This window comes from Plectropomus leopardus, chromosome 11, assembly GCF_026936395.1.
Source record: "Plectropomus leopardus strain MGB_pleo_1.0 chromosome 11, ASM2693639v1, whole genome shotgun sequence".
Lineage (NCBI taxonomy): Eukaryota > Metazoa > Chordata > Actinopteri > Perciformes > Serranidae > Plectropomus > Plectropomus leopardus.
Genome location: NC_142186.1, coordinates 18489685 through 18508522, shown reverse-complemented (window position 1 = coordinate 18508522; position 18838 = coordinate 18489685). Strand labels below are relative to the sequence as shown.

General features: G+C 38.7%; 1 protein-coding gene across 1 annotated transcript; it reads right to left on the bottom strand.

Moving 5' to 3' along the window:
* Positions 1-6: 6 nt before the first annotated feature.
* Positions 7-18830, bottom strand: jazf1b (JAZF zinc finger 1b). The gene is made up of 5 exons (XM_042489779.2): positions 18697-18830; positions 7353-7425; positions 6475-6671; positions 4133-4302; positions 7-3036 (listed from the first exon to the last, which is right to left on the bottom strand). The coding sequence occupies exons 1-5, from the start codon at positions 18809-18811 to the stop codon at positions 2860-2862; spliced, it is 732 nt and encodes a 243-aa protein (XP_042345713.1). The 5' UTR covers positions 18812-18830; the 3' UTR covers positions 7-2859.
* Positions 18831-18838: the final 8 nt, after the last annotated feature.

Sequence of the window (18838 nt, the reverse complement as noted above, 5' to 3'; positions counted from 1 at the left end):
GAGTCCTTAGGCACACATCAGAGGAATTTTTATTCTAAATGTAATAAAAGTTTACATGAAGCAGCTTTTTGAAGAAATACAGTACATCACCATTAGTTTCTCCAAACAACCTCTGGTGTTGCCTTTTCATACACATTATACTATTGTTTTTTTGTTTTGTTTTTAAATTCCAGAAACATATGAAAATATAATTTAATGCACTTGACACATAACAATACATTCACTGTACACTATATCAAAGACTTCCCTCTGTATTGGCAGTACAATACTGTCACAATTTTCAGTTGGACCGTAGTTCCTTTACATTAACATCCATGCAGTGAAGATGTTTACTATAATGGCTCAAAGTTGAAAAGTCCCCCATCTTGTGGCATTTAAAGGGGAATTCATACATGTTATGGTCTAACACAGTCCAAAAATATCATTTAACATGCACCACTCTCACCCCAATCCCAAACTATGGTGTTAAAACTCAAATATGTAATGTCATGGAGTAAAAAGCGTGGAGCTGCTCCATTAACAATGAATGATGAAATATGATATCAATGGCACTGAGAGCACCTGGGGGAATGTTCTGAGTATAGACCGAAACACAATGTTTATTTTACATAACGTCTGGGTAGAAACCCTAACATTATGTGCCTAAAATAAAAGAGCAAATGCTGCCTTCCACCCAAAAAAAAAAACACTTACCAAAAGAACCCAATATGAGATTAAGTGTATGCTATATTTAGAATATTTTCATCGCTTTACCTTGCTGTCAGACAGCCCTTTCCAATAGTGTACTAAAGTTGTTGTATCAAAGCCACCAGACTTAACTGATAAAACAGTCATTTTATTTAGCAGAACACTGGAGTTACTGGTCTGGCATGGCTTTGATTAGTTATTTTGTGAGGTAAAGCGATGGTATACACTTCAACTGATGGTGATTTTTTTAGGTGGCTAAAATGTGTTTTGCTGAGGCTCCCGTCTACAGCGATAAATTGCTTAGCTCCTGTGTAGTACATTTGGTTTATCAAAGATAGCAATAAGCACAGAAGAAACATCAGATATGTCTGACCACCATGTTTAACTCTCTCTCTTCAAATGTTAGTTACAGCTGAAAATAACAAAAAACATAAACACGTTTGCTGATGTCTTAAATCTTCGCAATTAAAATAATTTTCCAGTGTTCTACTTGGAAGTCGTTGTTGTCAGTGTGACATCACTGTGATTCGGTCTATACGGGTACATTTTCTGTTTCAAAGCTGAGAACACTACCACAGCATGAGGCTCATTTGTGAATAAAACACAAACTTTGTGTGGGTCCATAAAAATCTGGCTCCTATTCATCATCTATGGAGCAGCTCTGGACTTTATACTTGCCAACATCATTAGTTTGAGACTTCTCTGGTTCCTGGCTTTAAGAGAGATTAGCCCATGTTCACAAATATTGATTGAACTTTCCTCAGCCATGGAAATAACATATTGGAATTCTTGATTTAGGTGGTGTTCCCCTTCAATGATTTGCAGTTCATTAGTTCAGGGATTAGGTTTTACATACTGTCATCTGACATATTTTTATGTCACGATGGGAGCCGCATGTGTTTACCTAACAGCCCAACATAAATGTGCTAAATACATGGACCCAACTTTCTTCTATCCATAACAAACACAATCACATGGTTTCATTAGACCGAGGAGTCGGTAAACAGCAGACAGTCTGCACTGAGCTGTCTGTGTAATATCTGCATTCAGCTGAATTTGTCTAAACTGTTAAAACAAAGCTATACAAAGACCTGTACTGATTGGAATGGTTTACAATTCAAGGCAACTACTGTACATACAGAAATCTCACAATACTGGAAACACTGGAGGTTTGGCATACATCATCCCTTGGAGCAATGTAGAACTTGCAAACTTCAGCTCAGAAGGCCTTTTGCCTCGTTTTGGTAACCACTGTACACACACCAGAAACGAGATATTGGCAAAGAAAATGCTTATATATGTTGGCAACTTGTTACAAAAAGTGCTTCAATCCCTTACTGTAAAAACAGCAAGGAAAACTGCTTAAGTCCTTAAGGAAAGTGACCGGGAACATTAGGCAACTATGACACACAGAGTTCCCATGATCCCACTGAACAGCAGAAATACTATCAGAAAACTTGGGCAGGATTGTGGTGCTGAAATGCTTGCAAACGTCACCTGAGATCATCCTTTGGTGCTCACACACAAGTGTTTGCAGTAAAACAGATGAAAAAAGGCTTGGAATACTTGTGATATGAAAGGAAAAGTAACTGAGTGAAACAACTGATTATTAACATTAAATCTGATAGAGAACATTATACCACACACATTCTGATTGTTTTCACTTGCCTCTGTTGCATTTATGCAACAGATGCAAGGTAATTGATCTTCTTTCCTTTAAAAAACAAAAGAAAATCAATATCTTTCCCGAGTTTCCTCTGACTTTCCACTGCCTTGAAAGTAGGATGCCCTACTGTACATGTAAGGCTACTCGTGACTTGGTGTGACCAATCTCTAGTCTACAACTAGCCCTCATCATCAACAAGCACCATATGTCAAAACTAAATAAAGTCTGATAGATAAATGATAGCTTAAATGTGCAAAAATACAAAACTGTGAACTACATTAAGATTCAACATTCATAATAAAAGTTAAGGATGAATAATAACACATTTATACCATGCAATCAAAAATAGTGTCATAGCAAAGTGGGATAAAAGAGAGAGAAGGGGGCCAGGTTAAAGGATGGAGGGTGTGAACGGGGAGGAATGAGAAACAGCCATTGCTGGTGATGGTGGTGCTCAGATGGTCGGGAAGTGGCCTGAGGGAGAGTGCTGGTCACTCACTCGGTCTCTACTGCTGCATCTTGCGGATGATGTCAGTAGAGATGGGTGGGTGGAAGTTGATGGTGTGGTGGCGGAGACCCTGAGACGTTTTGTAGCTCTTCCCACACCGGCACTTGAAGGGTTTGCGCACCCTTATCTGGGTTCGGTGGCCGTTCTTGGCGTGATACTTAATACCGTTCACATTCTGTAATAATGAAGCAAAGAATATGACACTCAACCATCACTTCACATTTAGTTACACTTGTTTCAAATGTTTTAATTGTGAAGCATCACTCTCAAAGATAATAAAGCATGGTATTGCTTATATATATATATATATATATATATATATATATATATATTTTTTTTTTTAACATATAAGTGAACATAATGTAAACGGACCACAGAAGAACACACTTAAAAACATAAAATTAATGAAATAAAATAAAAATAAAAATAAAAATAATTAATAAAATAAAACAATAATAAAATAAAAGTAATAAGAACGACACATTAAGTGATTAAAACCATGGAAAAATAAAATAAACAATGCCAATAATGCTTTCACTTTTAACATTACCTATAAAAAGTTCTTGCCTGCATATCAAAGAAAAACGCTCTGCCCTTATCTTTCCTATCACCAATCCCACCCCAGACTGCAGTTAAGATTCTGTTACTTCTGCAAGATGAGAAACTAAAGGTTGCCAAATTTTCTCATTATCTTTTAACTTATGTTTAATGATAAACTGTATCCTGTGTGCCCATCAGTTCTGTGAGCAACTGTTTCAATTAGCTAACTGTGATCCAACAACTATGTCTAACATGAATAAAAAAGTGGATGCATGTTGACAGTAGGCTATAGAGAGAAGAAATAAAATGTGTTCTTCAATCTTGTTCTGCCCTTAAACAGATGCCTAATTCTGCCTGCTGCCTCAGACTAAGTCATCGCCCATAACCCTGTCACTCACGTCAGCAATGCAATTTTCTCAAGCTGCACATAATTTATCCCAACCACACATACCAGATGTGAACGGAAAATCCTGTAAAACTCCACATCACTGAAGTGGACTAGATGTATGCATCTATGTTGACAAGCTTTAATGCTCAACTAAGATCTGATTTTCCATTGTCAGTAGCAGGGAATCCAATTTAATTATGCATGAGCAAAGACAAAAAACATACCTCACAAATATCTGATTTTTATTTGGGCTCTCTTTGGGCATGTTAAAGATTTTTTACACCATTACCTTATGTTTAATCTATAGTGTGTATTTTCAGAAGAGATGCTGGGTGAAACCTACCTTGTATCTCTTTTTACAACCTGGCACAGGGCAAGCAAAAGGCTTCTCGTCTGCTCCATTCATGCACATAGAACTGAGGATGGACTCGGAGCTGATGGCGCTCTCTGTCGTCCATGACTCATCACTGTCAGACTCCTCAAAGTCTACCTCCTCCTCATCACACTCGCTACCTGTGGGAGGGTGAAACACAGAAAATCAAACAGGGGTTGACTCAGAGCGTTATGACAAGACATAGGATCATACAAACTGGAGCTCTGATTTATGGACACTGCATGACTAATCCGTGGTGATGAAATGCCGGCCTTTGAGAATTCAGGCTCACAAGCGTGGACCGTTCTCAACATGCGCTTTGGGGCAGTGTTCCCGTAATCTCTGCTTTGTGTGTTGCAGTGCTCACAGTGCTCAAGTTTCCGGAAAGACTGAAATATGCCAATCGTGGGAAAGAATGTTTGCATTTTCAAAAGGTCTTGGGATCTGAAATTTGTTTTATCGATTAATTACAGATGTTATGCCAGAAGACAATCTAAAAAACCACAAGAGCTAAAAACAAGACAAAACATTTAGGACAGCATACTCTACAAAACAAGTACATGAGTACATGGGAAAACATTGAAGGGGAAAGCACCAAAACATTTTTCTGTTATGTAATGTACACTCAAATGAATTAGACCAGTGGTTCTCAACCTTTTCGTGTCAATGAACCCTAAATGAACACACACTGGGTTAATTGGATAAGATTTCGCTTTAAGGACCTCCATCTGAAAAGATTTTGGTTGTTTTATATTATTCAGACCATTCTTCTATAGTTGTCAGTTGAGGAGATAAACGTGGAGAAAGTGAAATCTTTGATCAGAAAAAGCCCTTGACTCGTATTCACATTAGGCTCACATCTATAGCGAACTGAATAGTGCATATAACATGCATAAATCAACATGCCAACCCATAACAACCAAAACTGATTTAGGAGGGTTCCTAGCATGTCACATGCATATGCCAAGGTCCGCTGACAAAGGGGCAGTATTTGACGAGTTGGGATGAGAACGTGTTGGTGTATCATGCCTTTGCTGTCTGCAGAAACCCCAGGGCCCCCTGTCGAGCAAATGAATTAGACTAATCACCTAGATTATGAAAGCTGCCTGTCCTTCTTTGAACATGAGTTTTATTTAAAATAATCTCCTAAACTATACTGCTGAATCTTTAACACAAAGGATTATTAACTGGAGTATTACCTGTTCATCAGCCACGTAATGGGAAACATTGAGATCTTACCAACAATTATTACACTAAAATATCACACAAGTGGGATGAGGAATATTCCACAAGTGACAAACAATCATTTCATTTCAATTTTAATATGCCATTAAAGCCATTCCAACTGACAATTCATATTGTATCTCCTGAATGAATAAAGGGTAAAAATTTAACAAGCTTTTTTCCAGTACGCTTTGGCTGTTAGAGCTGCTTTCTCTCTGCCTTTCACAGTGACTGAGCCATCTGTTTCATCTTATATGATCTTTTATGTGATAAGGCTTTTGTGATTCTTAATTTTTCTCTGAAGCGGACATTTAGCCTTTGCATCATTGCCCTCCTTCATAAGAGCATCATCTAAACTGGCAGATATTAAGATACTTTAGCAGGATGAATGCTTGTCTTTAAAGTGTCTTGAAAACAGACCTCCTGGTCGAATGTCAGTCTCCATAACTGCTACACCGCTCTGCTGCTTGCTTGGTAAACAATAGATAACTTGTATTTTACTGCCAGCAGACACATTCGGCATCTGACTAGAGAGGTGAGCATGTTAAAGGACGTTCTTTTCTGGGTTTTTCAAATCAAAACACCCACTCAAGTGTTAGCAAAAAGCAGTGATGTAAATTAGAGGACCAATAACTGAAAGGGATAGATTTTTTTGAGGTGGGGTTGCATGATGTATGCCTCTATCAGTTAGTTAGTTTGTGTCATTGTGAGACTTTCAGATGCAAGCTATTGTGGCGTCCACAGCAGTTCTTTGCTTAGCTTTTGTGCTGGTCAGGGAATTAAAGAAATACAGCTAATTTGGAAGATCGATAACACTTCTCAAAGAAGGCTTGGCTCAGTCACTAAAGGCGCATAAAGCAGGCTAGGGGATTTATGTGTTTCACTGTCATCAAGCAGAAACCTATGTCAGGTCAGGGAAAACATTTTTAGAGGTTGGGAGAATACCACTATGATGCTAAAACACATACATAATGTTTTTACTGGAATGCAAAAGGAAAACCAGTGGGAGGACACAAAATGACAGATGAACCACGAAAAACAAACAAAACGCAAAATGATGGACATGCTCTTTAAGGATTGTTATGTACCTGTAGGTGTATTGCTGCGGAAGGAGGAGGAAGGGGTGATGGGTGGGGTGACTGGAGGGGTGAGATTTCCACTGGTGTGGCGAGGAGGAGTGGACACATTGCTGCGGGACAGGCTGCCTGTCAGAGACAGAGACAACTTGGGCTGCACCTTCTTTTTCAGGGTCTCATGCTCTCGCCGTGCAGCATCTGTCATGAACCTGGAATTGAGGGATATAAAACCAGTCAGGATTTGCAAACTAGGAAAAGATGGTCATGCTCTTCAATGTACAATGAGCTTTTTGTTACTGTGAGACTGTCCCGATGTTTACTAAGTTCTGCTATTGAAGATTTGCTACTGTAGAACACATGTTTGGGGAGAAAAACATATAACTGGCTCCATTCCCATCAAAAAAAACTTACACTGGGTTTATGGTGGATAGTAAAGTCTTTGGTAAATGCACATCATAAAAATGAAATGTTAACATAGACATTGTTAAAGCAAAAGTGGAATTAACAAATTAAGCGATAACCACATCAAGATGTGTTTGTGGAGGCAGGGAGACAGCGGCAGACCTTCTTGTATCCCGTCTCTTGTTGCATAAGACTTTTAAAACCGCTATTCAACCACCATATCAAAGACGACTGTGATGAATCTAAAGCAATAAAAAAACAAAACAGCTACCAAGCAACTCATCTAAGCAATCCAACAGATGACATTTGAAACTCCTTGTAGAACCTCATAGGAGCTCACAGCAGCAGTAATACTCACTGATGCAGAGGTCTTTTGAAGCTAAATCTTTACGAGGCCCAAGACTAATAACATCAATGTCATAATTAAGTCAGATTTATGAAGCAGATTTACTTATGACTGAAAAAAACAAACTATTTTCTTTATTTACCTGTTGATGTAACTGAGGGCAACATATGTCGGCTGCTGCTGCTCCTGCTTCTCCAGAAGACGGGGGTCTGTGTCTGAGCAGGTGAAAGAGACATAGAAGGGTTAAATTTTATCATTTAAGGCAATATTGAGAAAAGCAGTGTGCTTTTTTTTTTTTTTATTATTCATGTTGCAGTTTTTTGTTTTCCTCTCTGTTTGGAATGACCAGTTTCCCCTGCACGGCAGTGTTTGCTTCACTGGCAGAGGTTTGCACAATCCAATCCATTTTCAAACAAACATCCCGACCAACCAGAAGTTACTGGTACAGTGACAAGGATTCTTAACTATCTTCCCACCTACTAATTCTGCCACTTGTTTTTAGTGAAGTGTACCACCATGCCTTCAAGGTTCTTGCACCGCCCAGACAGAGATGAAAGGTGCAGGGATGGTGTACATTGACTTTACTGACTTTCAAAGGGGCTTCAACTAAAATCCAGGTTTTATTTTGGATGTTATAACTGTGTCATCAGCATGAAAACACACTGACACAAAGGAAACATCATCCCTGCAAACTTTTCAGCAAATACACAAAATCAATACTCAGAAGACTTTTGGACTCTAGTGGAGCCTTTTCAAAACTCTTGCATCAGATTACCAAAACATGATAGTACCATACCTTCTCTAATCTCTATAAACATATTCTGCATAATGTATGTAGGTGGAAAGCACAGCAATCTCTGAACTAATCTTCTGATAATAATTTAGCTTTATACTATTTTTTTTTAAAAATGTATCTGCATTAATATCCTGTGGAGATTAGCCAAATTGATCAATGCACAGAAGATATTTGGCTTTGCCCCCAGCTGCTTTTCGTCATAGCCGATGGGTTCCGAGACATAAACTACTGATACATTGCTTACTTTTGACTGTCGGAGGCTACTTTGTATCTTTATGGCTGATCAAAATCTGACCTCATGAGGCCCCATTGTGTATCTGTTCATAGGTATGGGAAGGTGAGGCATAATGCACAGTGGAATAAAGTAATAGCAAGATGGCAAATTGCATAGATTATCTACAAGCTTTTGTTCCATTATTACAAATATATTTATTTTTATCCACAAACAAGCATGGAAACTATTAATGCAACCACTGCAAACTTATAAAAAAGGGGTATCTGTGGCAGACAGACTCTTGCTGATCTGGGTGCATCTCAGTTGTGAATGTGAGCACCTCAGTGCGAAGAGTTGAGCTGTCTAAAAGCATACATGCTCAGCTGACTTGACAAATAAAGACTTAATCAAAATGCAGGATATTGTGCAACGTGCAGTACAATTAGTTTGAACATGATGTCATGCACCACTGTCTAGACTTCAGTCACTGTTAAGTCTAAAGTATTGCTGGAGAAACGCCACAGTTTCCAAGCAGATGCTGATTTTTCAACTTATGTCATCTTGACCTATGTATGCTTGTTTTTCCTGGTAGTTGATTTAATTGCCTTGTGTGCTCTTTATTGCATGATTATGCCACTTGACTGTTGGTAAAATGCAGAGTCCAGTCTACTTTAAGCCATATTCTGCTACACTGTTACTTTAATTTAAACACAAAAAGAAAGTAACGTATTCTTCTCTGTTGAATGTCCATGGTCGTTTTTGAAAAGCTGCTCGGCAGACGCCACATTGCTTATACATGACCACACTTGACACATACTGTGTTTTCCCATGCTGTGCTCCAGACATTCATCTTGCTCAGCGGTGCTAAATGTACAACAATAGCCAATCTCCACACCCTGAGGTGAAGCGGGCCTGACTTCAAACGCTCTTCCCACTGCCATCCATGTGGGAGAAGAGAGATGCCCCATAAAACAACAGTGTCTACCACTTACCAGCTGAGCCTCCCTGTCTGCCTCTGACAGAGCTGTGAAAGACTGCCACCCCCATGTGGTTAAATCTACTGCTTGTTTCCATCCACATGCTCATTTATGCACAACACTTACACCTAAGGCTATTTGTAACATTAAACTTTCAAATTATGCTTTTGCACTGCACAGTGACTACAGTGCAGCTTTAATAAAATCTGCATATTCAGCAAGGAAGAAACAAAAGTCTGCAGTCCTCTATGATATAATTTTAAAATGACTATGGCAACAGAAAACATATGGAAACAGTATAATTAAAGTTGTCTTGGTTAAAGGGAAAAGCAACACCTTTGTGGGGTTGTAATAAAACACTGAGTCATACTCAGTTATTGCCTCCACAATGTTGGGCTTTTCCTCCTGTTGGTTTGTTTGGAACAAAACACCTAAAACAGATTTCCATTAAATGTCTGCTGGACAGGAATATATTGTTCCAAAGGACAGGAGATCAGACTCTGGTGGTGCTCTCTGATATACATGGGATTTCATAATGAGATGATGTACTTTTTTTGCTTAATGGGACAGAAATTTGACTCCAAACTCATAAGATGTAGCCGAAGGGGGACTACTAGGGCTGGGTTATAGGCTTGGGCAGTCTCTATTTTTTCATACCTTCTGGACTTTTCACCAGGGTATAGGGTATTTGGCAGTATTTTTTTTTAATAAAAACCAACAAACAAACAAACAACAACAAAAAAAAACAATCCAAAAGCTGACCTTTTGGTGAGAGAAGTCATTGTAGCATGTAAATCGCTGATTTATTTCTATTGTAATTACCCTACTTCCAAAAATATTGCTATATTTAAATACTTATGACCTATTTATCTTGAGATGACTTATTAACGACATCATTATATTCAACATATCATCTCCATTGTTTATGACAATTGTTCATTCTAACAAGGCCAGAGGTATTTTTTATCATTCCTGTAACGTTATCACCACCACTCAGAGTTGCTATTCTTCTCAGCTCAGCTGCCTGTTTCATGAGTAGCGACTGCCCTCTGATGGCATAAACTGAGAACTACAACATATTGCCTCGATACAGCATCTCCATATCAGTTTGACAGAAAGAGGAGGATCTATATTTTTGATGGTATTGAAGATCTTAATACCCTGGTATTAAATGTATGGTTATATTAAGTCTTGTTTACTATTCATTTTATTTCAAACTTCCTGAACTAAAACAGGAAACTTTGCTTATTTTAGACATTATTTTGTTTAAGTAAAGTTCTACTATTAAAAAGTTTGTATCTATTTTGTTAAATGGGGGGAAAAAGTATTTGGTAAAAACATATGTTCATGTTCTTTAATATTAGGTATCCAAAAAAGTATTGTTAAGTCAGGGATTGTCACCAACTGGAAATGTCCAGACAAATGTTTTGCATAAAATGCAAATTGGATATTTGTTTATGTTCTGACATTTCAGTTCTGACATTTTAAAATTCAGTAACCGTGACTGTTAATTTCTGACTCAAAATGAGCTCTCAAAATAGTTTAAAGTGAATTCAACTTCTCTTTGCATGGAGCTTATCACGAATGCTCATTTTGACATCTAGAAGCGATAATGAGACATCTATTAATGTTGACAAAAGCTAAAACTCTTTATAAGAATACTAATATGGTCTATAAATTGAAAGTACAGACAAACACACACAGAGAAAACCATCAATAAAGGAAACAGCACAGAGTGCACTCTCCTTTTAAACAGCGATTGGCTTAATTCTGTCATGAAGGTGAAAGTTGATGTTGACCAGTAAAACTCAACCCAAACCACATTTAAGTATATGTGGGAAAGAACGCATTTTAGAGGTCTAACAGGAATCTAAGTCAACAAACCAATGTCAGTCTTACTGAAAAGTAGACATGGTGATGAAAGACGCAGGGCATCATCCACTCAGTGGTTACAGCCAAGCTGCTTGGTTGACGATAAAATAGTGGCAGAGTTTTATGACACTGGCAGGTAGGCTGTAAGAACAGCTTAAACCTCAGTGCTTAAGGCTAAGGAGGGTTCTCTCAAGGCCTCAGTCGTAAGCAAGTGTTTCATTAACAGTGGCTTTATCCCCAGTGAGAAGGACAGCACACCTCTCTCTACTCTCTCTCATGGAAACACAGAGTAGGACGGACACATTCATAACGGCACTAGTCCCCTGCCAAAAGCCGGAGGCAGTGCAAAGACTTTTCTGAGTGCTGTGTTGGTATGTATGTGCGTGAGTGCACAAGAAATCCCTCCTAAGATCCCTAATGAGACTCAAGGAGTGGAATGGCAGCCTGCTCACAGACTGCTCAAACAGCAGTGGATCAATCTGTTCCCACACACTGTAAATCACACACACCTCAGGTGGGGACTGGGGCAAGGGAGGCCTGCAGGGGCCAGTTCCCCCATAGCCTTTGCTATTCTTTTGGGGCCACCAGCAGTCAAGGACCAGGACGAAGGCGCCTCAAGTAGAGATGAGAACCCCTCTAATCAAACTACACAGGTGGTCCACCTTGGTGGCCGACTGTTAGAAGCCTACTAGGAAACAAAAAGGGCATTTATTCATCATCATTAATTACAGAGACAAACGTTCAACTCCTATAAGCCCCAGTGATTGTTTATGAACAAGTGAGGTCAGGTCTGGGATAAAGAAGAAAAGGCTAGACAAGGATAGATTTAAAACATATGCAGCTACAACAACTAATGAATTAAACTAATAATTAATCTTTCAATATTAATATTTTCTCATTTCTTTGCTCCTCTGTGAGAGTAGACTGAATATCTTTGGGTTGTAGACAAAACAAGACATTTAAGGACATTATCTTGGGTTTTGAGAAAAACTGATCAATATTTTTCCCCATTTTTCTGATATTTGACAGAGCATCTAAATGATTAATAAAAAATAATTTATCAACAATGAAACAATTAATATTTTTTGCTGCCCAACTCTGTTTCAACATTTCTGTACTCAAGCAAATCTAAAGCAAAAGGTTTCTACTTTCAGCAAATTCCATTTTCTGAAAATTGCAGTTGTCTCTTGGCAAAGTGAAGAGAAAAATCAGGATAAAATAAAATAAAGCTGCTGATTTGCCCCAAGTCTAAAAATAAAGTAATTCAATTTTTTAAGATTTTTAAAATGTGTTTCTTTGGTTATTTCACAAAAAAAAAATCAAAACCCTAATACAACCCTAATAAAATCCTAATTAAAAGGCAAAAAAACCAACACTAATATGCCTTAGTTCTCATTTTATCAAACCCGCTTAATGCAACAGTGCACACAAACCTTACTTTCTTTTGAAACATTGACTATGCCTGTTGTTTGTGTGTGAAGCATGTGTATTGACTGAGTCATTGGTTGCTGTGTATGAGTGCAGAAAACATGATGCAATAACATGTTCTCATTAGGGCCCCTACGATGGCCTATAACAGGAAACCAAGAGACGATCACAAAACAACCTTCCTAGGGCAACAGGGGAAGTGACGCCTGCTGCCCTCTCATAACGCCCTCCGCGACCCTCACTCACTCACACACTCTCTCTCTCTCTCACACACACACACACACACACACACACACACACACACACACACACACACACACACACACACACACACACACACACACACACACACACACACACACACACACCAGACGCACAGCTCCCTCTCTCATTTCAACCAGTGTCTGGCTCTCCCATCCACCCTCATGGCCAAATGCGCTGTGGGGTAGAGCAGAGTGGTGAGCATTATGGTGACATGTTTATGGCGGCTGTGAGCAGCAGGGGACATTACCAGGAGTAGTGGCACAGGTAATTCATTACGATGTGACCTCTGAGGAGGAAATGAAACGGAGTCAAGCTCCATGTGCAAGCTGCTTTTGCAGATTACTGAAAAAAAACATGGGTATAGATACATTGAGCACAGACAGCAACTTAACCATTCATGTGCACTAAGTTGTACACACACATCTATACAAAGACATGTTTGCACAAGCACATGGGCAAACACAAGGGGAAACCTACAAATATACACACATTTATTGCTGCATATTGCAGACATGTGGTAGTTGGATTTGTGATATTCATTAGAGCGGCAAGTAATGACAATTTTCATTTATAAACAATCTGGCAATTATGTTCTCAATAAATTGTTTTGTCTGACCAACAGTCCAAATATTCAGTTTCTTTTTTTAAATTATTTTTTGGCTTTCGCCCTTCTTGTATAGGACAGGTTAAGCGTGAGAGGGGGAGAGAGAGGGGATGACGTGCAGCGAAGGGCAATTGAACCTGCGGACACTGCGGCGAGGACCCACCCTCTGTACATGGGTCGCCCGCTCTACCAGGTGAGCTAATGGGTGCCAGCAAATATTCAGTTTACAATGACGTAAAACCAAAACTAGCAGCAAATCGATACAATGGGAGAGCTGTAACTGGTGAATGTTTGCCAATTTTGCTTAGGAATTAACAAAATTCCTAATATGCATTTTTCAATACAGTATTTTTAGACTGTTTTTCAGCATTTGCCATCTTTAAATATGACAGTGTTCATGTATAAAGTGAAGGTACTCAGTATTCTTAAACCTTCATATTTGGAAAGCTGGAAAAGCAAAGTGACACATGGGCAGATTATAAGACATGGGGCCCTGGGTACAGATATACAAAGGGCCTCACCACCTTCCCTACAAAGGAGCAGGACAAACAGACTTCTTAATGGCTTGCGTCTCTTTATTGTTGTGTATCTTTTTGTAGTCCTTTGGGCCTCTTTAAGGAAATTTTGTATTTTTCTAGTTGTTTTGTGTTGCTTTGTAGTCATTTTTGTCTCCTTGTGATTGTTTTGCATTTCTCGGTGGTCATTTTGAGTCGTAAATCTGATCGTGTAAATCTGAGTGATATTTGCAGGCATGGGTCCCTTACATTTTGAGCCCCTAGGCCTGTGCCCCGTAGGCCTGTTCAGTAATCCATCCATGCTTAATTCCATAATAGTTACAATAGTTGGACTATCAGCTCTCATGACCATACTTATTTATAAAAGTCAGAGAATTTCAGGGACACACTAGACTTTTAAATCAAGAGTTGATTGCAAAACAATTCATGAAAAAAAAAAAATGTTTTCAGTTCAATTTGACTTTTACAGTCTAATTCATGTTGCTGTGGTACAGGATGAAATTTCATATCTGCAGTATTTGACACAATATCTTGTGTTTGACATGATCCACAAACTTTCATAAAAAAGCAACAGATTTTAGCAAAAATATCACATTTGTTCAGCGTTAAAACTACACACCCATGTTGTGTGATGTCAACACAGGTCGTACATCATCTATGAAGAATGTTTTATCAGGCACAGGAGCCCCTCGTGTCGCAGTCACCGCACAGGAACAGGAGCACTGGTGTCTGGGGATGGGGAAATGTAATTAGGCCCACCAGGTGCACAGATCAGGGAACTAGTAACTGCTTCCCAAATTTATTACTTCCGTGCAGATTTTTGGGGGTGCATACCAAAAATCTACTAAATGAGCGTCCAGCGAGAATTGGCAACAAACAGACTCATTGTTACTAAGCCTAGACACTAAGGGCCATCAGTGTGCCAGGCAACTGCAGCGCACACACACACACACTCACACAGGTCTAAATAACACGGTCACTATTTGCTTCTGGTCTACAGTGGCCTGGTCGCTCTGTGACAAAGTAAACATTTCACTGCCTTAGTGAGTGCAGTTTTAATAGTATACCAGACCACTGAGAATATCTTTCAGTCTTAACATGACTCTTAGATTTGGTGTTAAAACTGTCCTCTGGTCTTACTGCTGTTTTCTGGGGCTCATTAGCATATGCTCTCTTAAAGTTAGCTGCATTTGTTCACAGGTCTAAGTGGGCCACCCAATACTCTTTTTATTTACTTAAATCTGCTGTCACAATGATGGACTAACAATACAAGATCCATTTTGAAATTTTTCAAAATTGATGTGGAATGGAAATTATTCTATATTCAAATTGTATTTCATATTTGTTTTTTGAGATTAAAACGTCATTTTTTAAGGGAAAACGTGACCTTTCTCCACATAGCTGTATGTATTTTTTTCTTATACCATGGAGCTTTTAATCTGTATATTAGCTATGAACAATGAAGTCCTTGAGCTCTTATATTTCTGTTACTGTAATAATCGTCAAATACTGATGTATGGGTAGATAACTTTTCTGGAAGGCTTTTAATATATCCACGTATAAGAAGTTTTCCTTAAATTGTCAATTATCTCTATAAATAATTTACCGTTGATCATTTTCAATATGTTTTCATTGAGCTGGTTACTGTATGACACATCACACTGTGTCGTTAAATGAGCCCAGCAAGTAAGTTTTGGCCAATAATGTCCACCATAAGCTTTTACTGCACAGACCAGGCGTCTCAGGAAAGGCCTCTCAACCCACAGCAGAGCAGCGCCACCTCTTGTTCACAGAGCCGAGCAGCAGGCCGGCTGGGGAAAATGGGGACAAGAATGTGTGCTTGTTTTCCAGGCGCCTAATTATAAAGGAGAATGTGCTTTAAGCAGCAGGCCACCAGATGAGGAGGAAGACAGGCCAAATCAAGCACTCTCTCTGTAATTATGCTTCACAGGCACTTGGCACAACGCGCAAGATTTCGCACTTCTCAGAGTGGGCACAGGCCAGCGGACAAAGGAGGGGGGGCAGCAAAGTTTTTCCACTCTGAGCCAACTAATTGCCTCATTATTCCCCAATAAGTCATTTGGAACCATTTTTTTCTGAGGCTAACACCTCGGACACATGCACAGCACACAATCGGAGGGCAGAGGATATTAAAGCCAGTCAAGCAACAAACAAGAACAACAGAGACAGCTGGGCCTTGTCAGCTTTAATAATAAGAGTCTGAAATATTAGATTAGGAAACAGATGTAGGGACTAAAAGGGTGTCAAACTGTGAGGAAGGGGAATTCACTTTGTAGACTCAGCCTAACATATAAATGCTTTAGCACATCACAGAGACTTAATGTCCAGACTATATAATAGAATATAAAGTATATGCAAGGTAGAAGTAAATTAATTTGTAGTTTTTGACCTTTTGTTAAGCACTTATATGCACTTCTAATAAATACACTGATGTAGCAAAATGGTATGGACTAAAATCCAAACTACACAATAAATAAATAATACAGTGACATGCAAATTTCTATATATAGGGATTAAAAAATAAATAAATAAATAATAGCATAAAAAGAGTCTTGTGACACTACACAAAAAAGATTAAGTTCTCATATATAATATATAGTTAGTACCATACCATACTTTTTTTTTTTTTTTTTTTTACATATTACTAAAGTAAATAAAACTATAACTTTTCCCCTGTATAAAGGGGTGACTTAGACCAATAAAAAGTGCTTTGTAAGCACATAAATAGTTTACAGATAATGACTGCATTTCACACACCTATGTATTTTTCTAAAGAGCAAATTTTAGATTACTTCATTCAACACACAAGCTAATGGTGATCTAATTAAATGGGCTCAGTTTAGATTTTGCCATTAGTTGCTGCACAAAAAAACTTTAACAAAAGTCTGAAATTTCACTATTAAGAAAAATGTATCATGTCATGATCCTCAAGTGGCTAAGACAAATAAATGTTTTCTTTGCTTGATCCATAGTGTCATCTTTGATTTCCCATTCTGCAAACACAGGGAGTTTTTGTTATTGTCATGACCCACATGAACTACAGGTGGCGCTGTTCATTGTGGTGGGACTTGAAATGCAGTAAGGAAGGCACCATGTGAGTGTATATTTAGTGTGCACTGATAGTAATGTTAAGCTGGTTATGAGCTGGTGCAGGTGTGCTGTGAACCAACACTCTGGGATTGGATATGTATAAATACAATAGAATATAAGCACAATAAAACTATCATTTATCGAACTGTGGTACACCTGTTTATACTCCCAGTCACAAAGCAAAGTCAAAGTCCAAACATTTACATCACCATGGCAACACATTCTCTAATAAACTGCTGGAGTCTGCAATAATTGATTCAAGCCAATGACACAACTGTGTCTTTAAAGGCACTTTTTTTTACGTTTTCAGGTGCTGAGATTTGGTGTGGCCTATCCTTTCAAACCACATGACCTGAACAACTGCTTTAAAAAAGTGACAAATAATTAATTATACAAAGTTGTTTGAAGGAAGCTTTATATGAGCTATATTTTGTGGGCTTCTGATCATGACTGATGGCATCATATGTTCTCAAGGGTGATTGTTTTTTTAAAAAAATGAATGCTGCAGCTTTTGGCCTTTCAAGCAAATGTACATGACTCATAGCTGGTCTCCTTCAATAAGTGGACTGAAAAAAATCTAAGGCTGAACATGATTGCTGGCTATTCTTTTTCTGAAACCAATTCAGCACCTGATGATGTCCAACTTACAGAATATGAAATGACAAACACCAAATGTGGTTCAAAGTACCATGGGTTATATAGTATATGTACAAATGGAAAATTATCCATGAATGACTATGGAACTTTTATTATTAGTAGTATTATTATTATTACCCCGCCTCTCGCCCAGTGACAGCTGGGATAGGCTCAAGCCCCCCGCGACCCTTATGAGGACAAGCGGTTACAGAAAATGACTGACTGATTATAATTCTAATGACTTAGCATGTCATAAATATGAGTATATGAGAAACTAAATGTTGATATTTTACCTTATTTTAAAAAGTTGTTTGTACCCGTGGTCGAAAAAGCTATAATAATAAATAAACGGATAAATAAATAATTTAAAATATCTTGTTTTTCATTTTTTTGTTTATATGTTTGAAAATGCTAATGCAGATTTCACAACCTGCATGACATTATCACACAAATACCAACACTGATTTTGAAATATGACATAGACAAATATATGTGAATACACTGTGCATATAATATGAAATCGCCTATCCTAAACTACATAATAAAGTGTGGAATCGTAACACTTATTTAAAGTTATAAAAACAGATAACAAATGTTCGATACTGACTTGGTTTTAGAAGTCCATCCTTAATCCCAGTGAATAATTAAACTGCACTAAAGTGTCAGGCGGATTAAAAACGCTGATAAGTAATCAGTAAATCTTCATTGGCTCATGTAGGCTGCAAGTTAACTCACGACGCTTCCGATGCAGCTCTGCGCGCGGGCCTCGCGCTGCAATAATCTTGCACGAGCGACCCGACGGCACGTAAAGAAACTGTCCCCCTGTTGGTGACCCAGTGCGGCTCTGTGTGTGTTGCAGCTGTCTAATCGGATACATCGTCGACACATAGATGCAGGTGGTGACCATGAACTGTAATATCAACATACAAACATCAACAGCCACCACACCTAGCAACAGGGTTGTCAGGACGCAGGAAGTAACTTGCTAGCTTGCTAACTTAGCCACTTCTGCTAGCTGCAAACCTCGGCCATTGCTGAGTGCGGCTGCTCGTTACTCTTCGGCTCTTACCGATGTGGTTATCCTCGATGTGCACGATGAGCTCGGCCAGAGAGTCGAAGTGGAGTCCGCACCCCCCGAATCTGCAAGCGTTGGAGAAGAAAGAAGCAGCGGCGATGCCTGTCATGGTCGCTGCTGCATTGGAAATGAGGGC